This window comes from Myotis nattereri (genome assembly GCF_964212035.1).
Source record: "Myotis nattereri genome assembly, chromosome: 15".
Taxonomy (NCBI): domain Eukaryota; kingdom Metazoa; phylum Chordata; class Mammalia; order Chiroptera; family Vespertilionidae; genus Myotis; species Myotis nattereri.
Window position 1 is genome coordinate 38,104,682 of NC_138090.1, and position 12,600 is coordinate 38,117,281.

The window sequence follows — 12,600 nt, forward strand, 5'->3', positions numbered from 1 at the left end:
AGAAAGAGAAGACAGAGGTGTGTATAGACTTAGAACAGGGGATCGGAAATTAGATGTATAAGTAGGATGAATTTTTAATGGAGTAAAAAGGAGGAATAGGGAAAATCTAAAGCAGGAATAGGGTAAGAGAAACAGGACAACAAAATGGGATAAGTGAGGAAGAGAGTGTTGGATAAAGGTAAAGTTGAGATAGAGTAAAACGATGCTAAAGGAAAAATGAAAATAGAATGTAGAACACTAATCCCAAAATATTATAAAGAGAAAATAAAATGACTTTTAAAAAAAGGTAAAATAGTAGTGGTAATACTGATTAAAAATAAAAATATAGGCTTCTGTCGTGCGTGGCACACATAGAGCAGCCTGATTGCTCTATGTGTGGAATCGACATCAAGAGATTTCAGAAGCATAATTTTTTGGTACTTGGGCAGCTGGTGATCATTGGTCCTGGTTCCTGTAAAATAAATGAATAAATAAATAAAAATATAATAATTAAAAAGGTAAAATCAAGTGAGGAAAAAAATAGTTTCTTAAGTAAAAGATGAAAAAATAAAAATGTGCAGTAGCGAAGGTCATTCACTTCCTCTACTGTTCTGTTTGGCCCACTTGTTTCCTGTAAGTTGTCAGAGAATATTGAAGTTCCCTGCGTTCAACTGCTCCTCTGTGTTGTAAGCCACAGTCCTGATTTTCAAGCAGGCAGTATTTCTTTGTGTCTTAGACTCCTTTATTTGTGTTTACACAAGAGTCAATTTGTGATTAAACCCCTGGGTGGCAGTGTTTCTGGATTGACCTCCGGGGCGATAAGTCCCCTCTAGCCAGTATTTAGATTTTGTTTTCCCTGTCGCACTTAATACTGACTTGGGAGAATGGATTGCCCCAGAGCTGGTTCTCTGATCGTTACTCCTTGCTCTGATCCCCAGATTCCACGGGAACAACTTTCCGCTGCAGTCTCTTAGAGTGTCCCCAATTGGGTGATCCTATGTACTGGGGTTAGTAATCAAAAGCAACGATTTAAAGAGAAAAAAAAAGAGCCAGAGTAAGTGTGTGAACTTGCAACTTTTACCCTCTGGAACTGCACACAACTCTGTGAATGTTTCTGTGCAGTCTTTTTCCCCCTGGCACTAAGCAGCCGGCACACTGGGAAAATTTCAGGGTGCCTTTTCGCGCCCAGTCCAGCTATGGATTGATTTTTAGAGTTCTTCCAGGAGCCCTGTGGATCTCCTTCCACATTCACGGATCACGCTAGCCCCAATGGCCGCAGTTTTTGTGGGGCGCAGACTTCCCCCGAACCTCTAGATCCCATTCGCACATTTCTCTCTCCTGCCTGGATTGCAGATCTCACCTTTCCCTAGGTGAAATCTGACCTTTCCGTGAGAAGGTGCAGAGCTCATCCAACTCTGCGTATTCATGCTGCTTGAGTGTTCCTGGGTTCACAGCTAGCCCCTGGGTGTTGTGGTTGTAGAGTCCCAGGATGTATAGGCTTCTGATAACAGATACTCTCCCCCTTCAAGATGGCGTGGTCTCCGCAGCAGAGCTGGTCGCTTCAGGAGAGATTTCAGCAGCAGTGGAGGCTGCCTGGTCAGGGGAGCCCAGTCTGGCAGTCCCCAACAGTCCCTTGGAATACAGCTGTCCCTCACCCACAAATAAACACTCCCCATATGTCCACACACTCTCCTTTTGTTCTCTCACTCACACACTATCTTGCAGTCTGCCTTCCCATCAGCAGCCATCCTCTCCCTTTGACTCACTTTCATTTGGCTTCTGTGGTACAACTATTAGTTGTCTTTCCATCTCACTGATCCTGCTTTGATTGTCTTTTATCCTTGAATTCTCAAGGTGGATCAGTCCTTTATGTTCTTTTCTCTCGCCACACTCAGGTCCTTAATGATCTTGTCCTGCTTCATGATTTTAAATAACTATAGGTAATAATTAGCAAATTAATATAATCTCTAGAATAGTACAAATTAGAACATCCAAGTGCTCACTCAATATTGTTATTTTGTGTCAAAAAGACATGCCAAACTCAGTATGTCCAACAAATGTACTTCCAATCTTCCCCCACAAACCTGATGGAACTGTACCTTTCCCCATCTCAGCTGATGAGAACATCTTTCCAGTTACTTGAGCCCTAAACTTTTGGGTCAGTACCCTAGACTTTTTTCTTTTACATCTGACATCTAACCCTCAAACAAATTTTGCTTGCTCCATCATATTTACCATATATCTAGACTCCAACCACTTCTCACCATTGTTGCTACTCTGGTCTGAGCTACTATCATCATTTATCTGAATTAATGCCATAACCTCTACTCATAGCCACTTAGACTTTTAAAATTTTAAACACAATAGCAATATGTCAGATCATGTCCTCTGCTCAAAATACAAAATGACTTACAAGGTATAGTCATTATCTCTCTTACCTCCTTTATCAATCATCCATCAGCACAAACCTTTACAATATCTCCACTGGTGTTCCTCAAACAAACCAGCAATGTAAGGGCCTTTGCTCTTTTTCCTCTGCCTGGAATGCCCTTCCCTTAGATAATGATTTACTCCTTCACCTCTACAAATCTTGACTCAAATATTTCCTTCTCCATGGTCTACCCTGATCATTCTATTTCATATAGCAGCCTAAACTGTCATATCCTCCTCCACTCCTTTTGAAAATTTCCCCCTATAACACGTATGTTCTAACATACTCTACAATGTATTATTCTATCTTCTCCTTCTAGAATTGTTCATTGATATACACCAAATACCTAAAAGAGTAGCTGAAATATTAAGTACTTAATAAATAAGAATATTGGGAAAGCATTTTAAATTCTTTTTTTCTCTTGCTAACAGATTCACTGCGTTTGCAAGGATTAGCAATGGTCTCATTTCTTGTTTAGCTGCTAGCGTTTGGCATTTTGAATCCCACAAGGATCAAAGTTCTAAAATTTACCATCAACCTGGATTGAGCACCTACATCTCTCAACAAATCAATATTGTTTTCAATCTCTGAAAGCACCCTCGGTATCTAACTCTCCACTAAATTTCTTTCACAGGGCATTACCAAATGCAGAAAGAAGCACCCAAAACCCACATTCTGAATCACTCCTATTATTTTTCCTACCATCATTGTCTTAATTGGCACAAGATATGCCTTGTGAGATAAAGTGGGAGTCTGACCAAATGTCTTGTGTATAAAAACAATCGTCAGTTTTCTAGTCTGAGATACGTAGATCCTCATTCTCCATGGCCCTAAAGCAGTGCCACATTTGAGATTTCCTTACCCACAGGACTCCACATCCAGATATAAAATTTTATATCCTTAATAATTTTGTCAACAAGAAAATAACAATAGTATCAATAAGTAAGTTTATTTTCATTTCTATATAAAGAAATACAGGAAGACCAAAGTTGTTGTGGCTGTTGTATAAAATCAGCAGAGGTGTATATTTTGTTTTTCTACTCCACCATCCTTAATACCCATTCTCAAAGTTCCCATAAAACTGCCAGTACTACAGATTAAATGTCCACATTGTAGACAGAGGGAAAATAGAGGAAAAAGGGATAAATGTCCTAATCATACAAAATATCATTTCCACTTTAATCAGTAAGGAAATCTTACATAGGTTTTCAATCAAGAATTCAGTTACTTAAAAAGGGAAATGGATACTGGGCAGAAAAACAGCAGTCTCTGACATAGACTCATTTTTTCATTGCAAAACAGTCTGTAATGTCAGTTTTTATTTTCATGTTAATCAAAATCTGTAAACCCAAGTTTTTAAAAAGTTCCTAGTAGAAAGATTTATTATGGTTATCCATTTCTAAATAATATTCTTGAATTGTGGTCAGAAAGAGAAAATATGAGTTTTTGGACTTTGTTACAATTCACTTAAAACCTCGTCAACAATCCACTCATTAAACCTACAGTGGTTTTTTTTAATATACAGTATGAATTTCCTCTTGTAGCATATTGGATCAAATCTAAATAAAAGCTTGCTCACATTTATTATAGCATACAGTGTTCCCCATTCAAATAATTGGGGTTAAATGTTAAATGGAATATTTTTCAATATTCATTATACTCATAAGTGTCCTCCTCTCATGCAAATTATCTAACACTATAATAACAGCTAATATTTGTGCTATGCTATGTTCAAGGCACTGCTCTAAAAGCTTTACATGTAACAACTCACATAATACTTTCAAGAATTTGATAAGGAAGGTATTAAGTTTTCTTACAAATGATTAAACTAAAGGTTATCATAACAAATGTCACAAAGGGAAGCAACTGATAGAGTCAAGATAATCCTTAAAAAGACATGCTATGGCTGAAGGCCTTCTAATATTTATTACATTACTATTGATTAAAATTCACTAAAGTTTAATGTTTCTAGTAATAAATTTTTCTATATGGATTACATTATCACTCTTCCCCAAATAAATTCACTGATGCAGAATTTTATGAGAAAGTGTACTCCCATATTCACATTTTAAGAATTCTTTGATTATAATGGATTAATGACCACAGAAATCTCTTTATTAATCACAAAGTTTCAAATTCATATATAAACTTGTGAGCTATGAGTCAAGTCTATTCCACATTCCTTATATTTAAAAGATTTCTCACTGATATGAATTCTCTGATGTTGAGTTAGTTGTGAACCACGAGTAAAGGCCTTCCCACATTCCTTACATTGATATGGTTTCTCACCAGTATGAATTCTCTGATGTCGAGAAAGGTGTGAGCTCTGAGTAAAGGCTTTTCCACATTCTTTGCATTCATAGGGCTTCTCACCAGTATGGATTCTTTGATGTAAAGTAAGTTGAGAACCATGACTAAAGGCTTTCCCACATTCCTTGCATTCATAGGGTTTTTCTCCAGTGTGAATTCGCTGATGTTGAGTAAGTTGTGAACCACGAATAAAGGCCTTCCCACATTCCTTACACTGATAAGGTTTCTCACCTGTATGAATTCTCTGATGCTGTATAAGTAGTAAGCCACGAGCAAAGGCCTTTCCACAGTCATTACATACATATGGCTTCTCACCAGTATGAAGTCTCTGATGTTGAGAAAGATGTGAACTCTGAGTAAAGGCCATTCTACATTCTTTACATTCATAAGGTTTCTCACCAGTATGAATTCTCTGATGTTGAGTAAGCTGTGAACCACGAATAAAAGACTTTCCACATTCCTTACATTCATAGGGTTTCTCACCAGTGTGAATTCTCTCATGTTGAGTAAGTTCTGAGCCACGACTAAAGGTCTTTCCACATTCTTTGCATTCATAGGGTTTCTCACCAGTATGAATTCTCTGATGCCGAGTAAGTAGTGAGCCTCTATTAAAGGCTTTTCCACATTCATTACATTGATAGGGTTTCTCACCAGTATGAATTCTCTGATGTTGAGTAAGTTGTGAACCATGATTAAAGGTCTTTCCACATTCCTTACATTCATAGGGCTTCTCATTGGTATGAATTCTCTGGTGTTGAGTAAGTTGTGAACCACGGATAAAGGCCTTCCCACACTGTTCACATTTATAGGGTTTTTCGCCAGTATGAATCCTCTGATGTTGCATAAGTAATGAACCACGAATAAAGGCCTTCCCACATTCTTTACATCCATATGGCTTTTCCCCATTATGAATTTTCTGATGTTGAGAAAGCTGTGAGCCACAAATAAAAGCTTTCCCACATTCCTTACATTCATAGGGTTTTTCACCAGTATGGATTCTCTTATGTAGAATAAGTTGTGAGAGCTGAGTAAAAACCTTTCTACATTCTTTACATTCATAGAGTTTCTCGCCAGTATGAAGTCTCTGGTGCAATGTAAGTTGTGAGTTCTGAGTAAAGGCCTTTCCACATTCTTTACATTCATAAGGTTTCTCTCCAGTATGGACTTTTTGATGTCGAGTTAGTTGTGAACTACGAATAAAAGCTTTCCCACATTGTTCACATTTATATGGTTTTTCACCAGTATGAATTCTGTAATGTAAAATCAGTTGTGAGCTCTGAGTAAAGGCCTTCCCACATTCCTTGCATGCATATGGTTTCTCACCACTATGAAGTCTATGATGAAGACTGAGCTGTGAATCACGACTAAAGGCCTTCCCACATTGCTTACATTGATAGGGTTTCTCACCAGTATGAATACTCTGATGTTGAGTTAGGTGTGAGGCCCGTCTAAAGGCCTTCCCACATTCCTTACATTTATAGGGCTTCTCAGAATTACATGTGGGATATTGAGATAAGTAAGTATGCTGATTGAAAATAGACATTTTTTCATATATAATCATTCCTTGCCTGAAAAATTCCTTCTGATTTTCCAATGTGCCTCTGACTTCCAAATAATCTCTAGGAATAGACTTCTTAATATCATAGACTTGAAGCCTGTCATTCATTTCCCATTGAAATAATTCTGTTTCATAAGTATCTTCTTTTGGAGGTAAGTAATTATTGGCATATCTTGATGACAAATCTGAAAGATTAAAAAAATAATAATAATTTTGGTTGTCATTTTAGAAGTAAAATTTCCATAGTAAAAAGGACTACATAGTAAAATATATAGGGAAATTATACCCATAAGAAATAACTGGCTTAGATACATGTGTTTTTGAAATATTGCTATAGCAGTGATGGCGAACCTATGAGGTGACACGCTAACTCATTTTGGGTGACACGCATCCAAAGAGACAAAAAATTGCATAATTCAAATATATGTCTCTCACAACGGCCAGCATTGGGCATCACTCGAGTAATATTATTACTCACATTACTCATGATCAGTAATGCAATTCTAAAACCAGATGTAAACATGTACATCGGTGTTGCATAGCAAAGATACATAGTGAAAACATCCAAGATACATTGTTCCAATATAGACATAATATCAAAAAGGTTAAGAATTGCAATATAAAGAGATTAATCTTTACTCATGACATTTTATTTTTACTCGAGTGACAAAATGCCCAATTCTGGAAATGGCCTCATTATTGTCAACATGTGCCTCAGGTAAGCTTCCCGTGCATTCGCATGCATTCGGCAAATGGACGCACTTGATCACCATGTTCGTTAGGAGGCAGGAGTGGGAGCGTTAGAAGAAAAAGATATACAGTGCAACAGTGCTCAGCGAGACATTCTGCATGTCAGATAATTGATTACAGCACCATATATTTGTTGGTTATACATACTATCTTTGAATTGTTTTGCAACCAGGAGTCAGTGCAACAACACTGCAAAAAGTTAATAGATAAGAAACCTATCAACCTTTTATAAAAAACGCCGTGATTTATGTTTATTCATTATTGCAGCCTTGTCATGGAGAATCAAAAATAAATAAAAAAGCAAGATTGAATGATAAAGGAAGTGGAAGTAGCAGTAGCCTACCCATTCAAGACATATGGATCTAGATGTAAGGGATTGTCGACTGAAACAACAGATCATTGTGCATACTGTGTAATGAAATGGTAAAAAGCAGAACATGGAATTAAAGAGACATTTTGAAACTAATTATTGTCAGGTCTTGAAAAAAGTATCAGTGAAAGGAAGGAATACATTTCTAGGCATCTACACCTCTATAAAAGTCAATCAAATTCCATCATTAAATTTGTAAGATGCTCTACAAATTTAACATTAGCAAGTTACTGTATTGCTCACTCCATAGTTCAGCATGGTAAAGCCTGCAGTGACGGAGAATTTATCAAGGAAACATTTCTAAGATGTGCACCAGCTCTATTTCACAATATGAAAAATAAAGATGATATTATTAAAAGAATTTCTGAGTTACCACTCAGTAGAAATACTATCAAAGACAGAATAATAGATCTTAACAAAAACGTACAACATTAATTAAAAAAAGAATTAAATTGTAAATATTTTTCAATTTCTCTTGATGAAACTACTTATGTCACATCAAATGCTTGGTTGGCCATTATTGCTAGATATTCTGATGGCCTCACAATGAGAGAAGAGTTGATAAAGTTAGAATCAGTGCCAATAATATATCAGGAAACAAAATATGTAAGGTTGTTATAAAAACATTCAGTGACCTAAACATTGATATCTCTAAAATTGTGTCAGTCACGACAGGTGGGGCACCAAATATGGTGGGAAAAATGTAGGATTCCTGAAATTCTTTTTGGAAGCTATTAGACATTCACTTGTACCTTTTCATTGCATTATCCATCAGGAGGTGTTGTGTGCCAAATCGGGATTCTCAGAATTGAATGATTTAATGTCAGTTGTAACAAAAATTGTGAATTTTATAGCTTCTCGGCCCCTTCACAAGCGAGAATTTTCTGCACTTTTACAGGAAGTTGATTCAACCTACAGTGGACTACTCATGTTCAATAATGTGAGATGGCTGAGTCGAGGTAAAGTACTTGAGCAATTTGTGGAGTGCTTTGAAGAAATTATGGTATTTATTGAGAAAAAGGATCTGGCAAACTTTCCTCAGATTAATGATCGTAAGTGGGTCAGCAATTTGATGTTTTTTACAGATCTCTTTGTTCATATGAATGAACTGAACTTAAAATTACAAAGTATTGACGTTATGTTTGGATACATCAAATCTTTTGAAAGTAAACTTAAAATTTTCAAGCGAGGTATTGAAACTAAAACTTATAAGTATTTTCCTCGGATAAAAAAGTATTTCGAGAAGGCCACTACAACGAGTATAATGGAGTCCATACTTATGTACCAGAATATAGTAAACTTATTATCTGAACAGTTCAGTGAAAGATTCAACCAATTTAGAAGCCTAGAACAGACCATTAAGATAATTAAGTATCCAGATGTATTTATTTATAGTACTTTGGAATTAAAGGATTTCCAATAGATGCAAATTGACGATTTAGAGATGCAACTTGCAAATTTTCAAGGTAGCAATTGGTCTCATGTGTTTGTTGACTTAAGGTTGAAACTTGAAAATCTGAAACAAAATTGTTTGAATAATGAAGAGTGCAACTACGAACAAGAAATTTTGAGTGCTAGCAACAGAGTACCTGACACTTTTAGCGACATAAAAAATCTAGCGATGGCTTTGCTAACAATTTTTTCATCAACACATTTTTCTGAGACTTTGTTCTCACCATTAAGTAATATTAAAACGAACAAAAGAAACCTGCTAACAGATAAAGTTAGTGGCGCTTGCTTGGCCTTGAAGTGCACCAAGTATGAAACTGAAATCAAAGAATTAGCAGACAAACTTTAGCACAAAAAAAGTCACTAATTTCTAGTTTTCGTACCATTTGATTATCATTTTTAATTATTTTTTCCTAAATGTACATTGTTTTTCTGTTTTTGTTCATTTTTCATTGATTTTTCTTTGTTAAATGGCATTTAAATATATAAAATAAATATCAAAAATATAAATCTTTTTTTTACTATGGTTGCAAATATAAAAAATATTATGAATATTTCTATATGTGACACAGCACCAGAGTTAAGTTAGGGTTTTTCAAAATTTTGACACACCAAGCTCAAAAGGTTTGCCATCACTGATCTAAATAATACACAGTCACAAATGCAAAATGACAGCCACAATGAGGAGACAGAGAAACAACCCCCAAATGAAAGAACTAGAGAATTCTCTAGAAGAAGAGATAAATGAAGCAGAGATAAGAAATTTATTTGAAAGAGAGTTCAGAGTAATGATGATAAAAATGCTCAATAGCATGAAAAAAAGATACAGTAACCCTGCAAAAATAACAGCTGGCGATAAAGAATGATATAACACACACAAAAATAACATATTGGAAGGAATTCACAGCATATTAGGGGAAGCTGACGATTGAATCAGTGAATTAAAAGGCAGAGTTGAAAATATCACTCAATCAGAGAACCAAAAAGAAAAAACAATTAAAAAGCATCAGGAAAACTTAAGGGAGCTGTGATACAATGTGAAATGTAACAATATTAGAATAGCAGGTGTGCCAGAAGAGGCAGAAAGGGAGACAGGGATAGAGAACGTGTTTGAAGAAATAATGGCAGAAAACTTCCCTAACCAAGTAAAGGAAAAAGTCACACAAGTTCAGAAAGCACAGAGAACCCCAAGCAAGAAGAACCCAAACAGGCCCACACCCTTACACATCATAATTGAAATGCCAAAAATTAAAGAGAAAGAGAGAATCTTAAAGGTAGCAACAGAAAAAACAAACTATTACCTACAAAGAAGTTCCCATAAATCTGACACTTGATTTCCCTTCAGAAGCTCTACAGGCCAAAACGGAATGGCATGAAGTACTTAAGGTAATGGAAAGCAAGGATCTGAGAGCACAATTACTACAGCCAGCAAGGCTATCATTCAAAATAGACAAACAAATAAAGACTTTCCCAGACCAAAAAAAAAAAAGAAGACTAAAGAAATACATCACCACCAGGCCAGCATTACAAGAAATGCTAAAGGGACTGTTGTAATGAGAAGAGGAAACAGAGAGAGAAACATAGCCATACAGAATTTAAAAGGCAATAAATAAGTACCTATCAATAATAACATCAAATACAAATGGATTAAATGCTCCAGTCAAAATACATAGAGTAGATGAATGGATACAAAAACATGACCCAACTATATGCTGTCTACAAGAGGCCCACCACAGAATAAGGGACTCACACAGAAAGAAAGTGAAGGGATGGGAAAAAAAATTTTCATGCAAATGGAAAGAAAAAAAAGCTGGAGTAGCAATACCTAGATCAGATGGAATTAATTGACATCTTCAGAACATTTCACCCCAAAGATACAGAATATACATTCTTCTCAAATGTACATGGGACATTTTTAAAGATAAGCCAAATATTGGGATACAGGCAAAGTCTCTCCAAATTGAAGAAGACTGAAATCATATCAAGCATCTTCTCAGATCACAATGGCATAATATTAGAAATAAACTACAATAAAAACATTCAAAAAATTCAAACACGTGGAGGCTAAATAGCATGTTATTAAACAATGATTGGGTTACCAAAGAGATCAAAGAAGATATTAAAAACATCCTGGAAACAAATGACAATGAAAACACAACAATCCAAAATCTATGGGACGCAGTGAAAGCAGTAGTGAGGGAATTTCATAGCATTACAAGCATACCTCAAAAAAAAAAAAAAACTGGTAATAAATTATCTAACTCTACAACTTAAAGAATTAGAAAGAGAGCAACAAGAAAGGCACAGAGTGAGCAGAAAGAAGGAGATAATAAAAATAAGAGTGGAAAAAGTAAAATAGAGACAAAAAACAAAACAAAACAAAAAAATATATAAAAGATCAATGAAATCAAGAGCTAGTTCTCTGAAAGGATAGATAAGATTAATGAACCTCTAGCCAGGCTCACCAAGAAGCAAAGAGAGAGGAACAAAATAACAAAATCAAAAATGAAAGAGGCAAAATAACAATAGAACCCACAGAAATAAAGGATTGTAAACAGATACTATGAAGAACTCTATTCCAACAAACTGGCCAATCTAGAAGAAATGGACATATTCCTAGAAAAATACAACCTTCCAAAACTCAATCAGAATTTTAAAAAATGAAAAGGCTGATAACTATAGAGAAAATATAAGCAGTACTCAAAAAAACTTCCAGCAAACAAAAGTGCTAGGCCAGAAGGCTTCACAGGGGAGTGTTACCAAACATTCAAAGAAGAACTAAAACCTTCTCCTGAGATTATTCCAGAAAATTCAAGAGTAAGGAACACTTCTAAGCTCTTTCTATGAATAAAGAGAATTACAGGCCAATGTTTCTGATGAATGTAGGTGCTAAAATCCTCAAGAAAATTCTAGCAATTCAGATCCAGAATTATATTAGAAGGATCATACACCATCCCCAAGTGGGATTTATTTCGGAGATGCAATAATGGTACAATATCTGCAAATCAATCAAACTGATACATCATCTAAACAAATTGAGAGATAAAAATCACAGATTCATTTCAATTGATGCAGAAAAAAGCATTTGACAAAATCCAACACCCTTTCTTGATAAAAACAAACAAACAAAAAAAAAAAAACAACTCTAAGCCAAGTGGGAATAGAGAGATCATATCTCAACAAAATAAAAGCCTTATATGACAAACATACAGTCAACATCATACTCAATGGGCAAAAACTAAAAACCATTTCCCCTAAGAACAGGAACAAGACAGGGATGCCCACTCTTAACACTCCTGTTCAACACAGTACTGGTAGTGCTAGCTATAGTGATCAGACAAGAAGAAGAAATAAATGGCAACCAAATTGGAAAACAAGAAGTGAAACTGTTATTATTCACAGATGATATGGTATTTTACATAGAAAACCCTAAGGACTCCATCAAAAAAAGTTCTAAACCTAATAAATGAATTCGGCAATGTAGCAGAATACAAAATTAACCGAAGATATCTACGGCTTTTGTAATACACCAATAATGAATTCACAGAAAGAGAAACTAAGAAAACAATCCCATTTACCATCGCAACAAAAAAGTCAGATACCTCGGAATAAACTTAACCAAACAGGTAACCTGTACTTAGAAAATTACAGGACATTGAAAAAAGAGATAGAGGAAGACATAAACAGATGGAAGAATATACTGTGTTCATGAACTGGTAGAACAACAACATTAAAATGTCCATACTACCCAAA

At 35.5% G+C, this 12,600-nt stretch overlaps 1 protein-coding gene across 1 annotated transcript in view; it reads right to left on the minus strand.

Moving 5' to 3' along the window:
* Positions 1–855: 855 nt before the first annotated feature.
* LOC308530188 (uncharacterized protein) overlaps positions 856–12,600 on the minus strand; it is a 65,169-nt gene continuing 53,424 nt past the window's right edge. Inside the window, exon 5 of the mRNA XM_081106681.1 lies at positions 856–6,463. Within this exon, the coding sequence (XP_080962807.1) occupies positions 4,548–6,463 (1,916 nt within the window). The 3' untranslated portion in view covers positions 856–4,547. The remainder of the gene's footprint in view (positions 6,464–12,600) is intronic.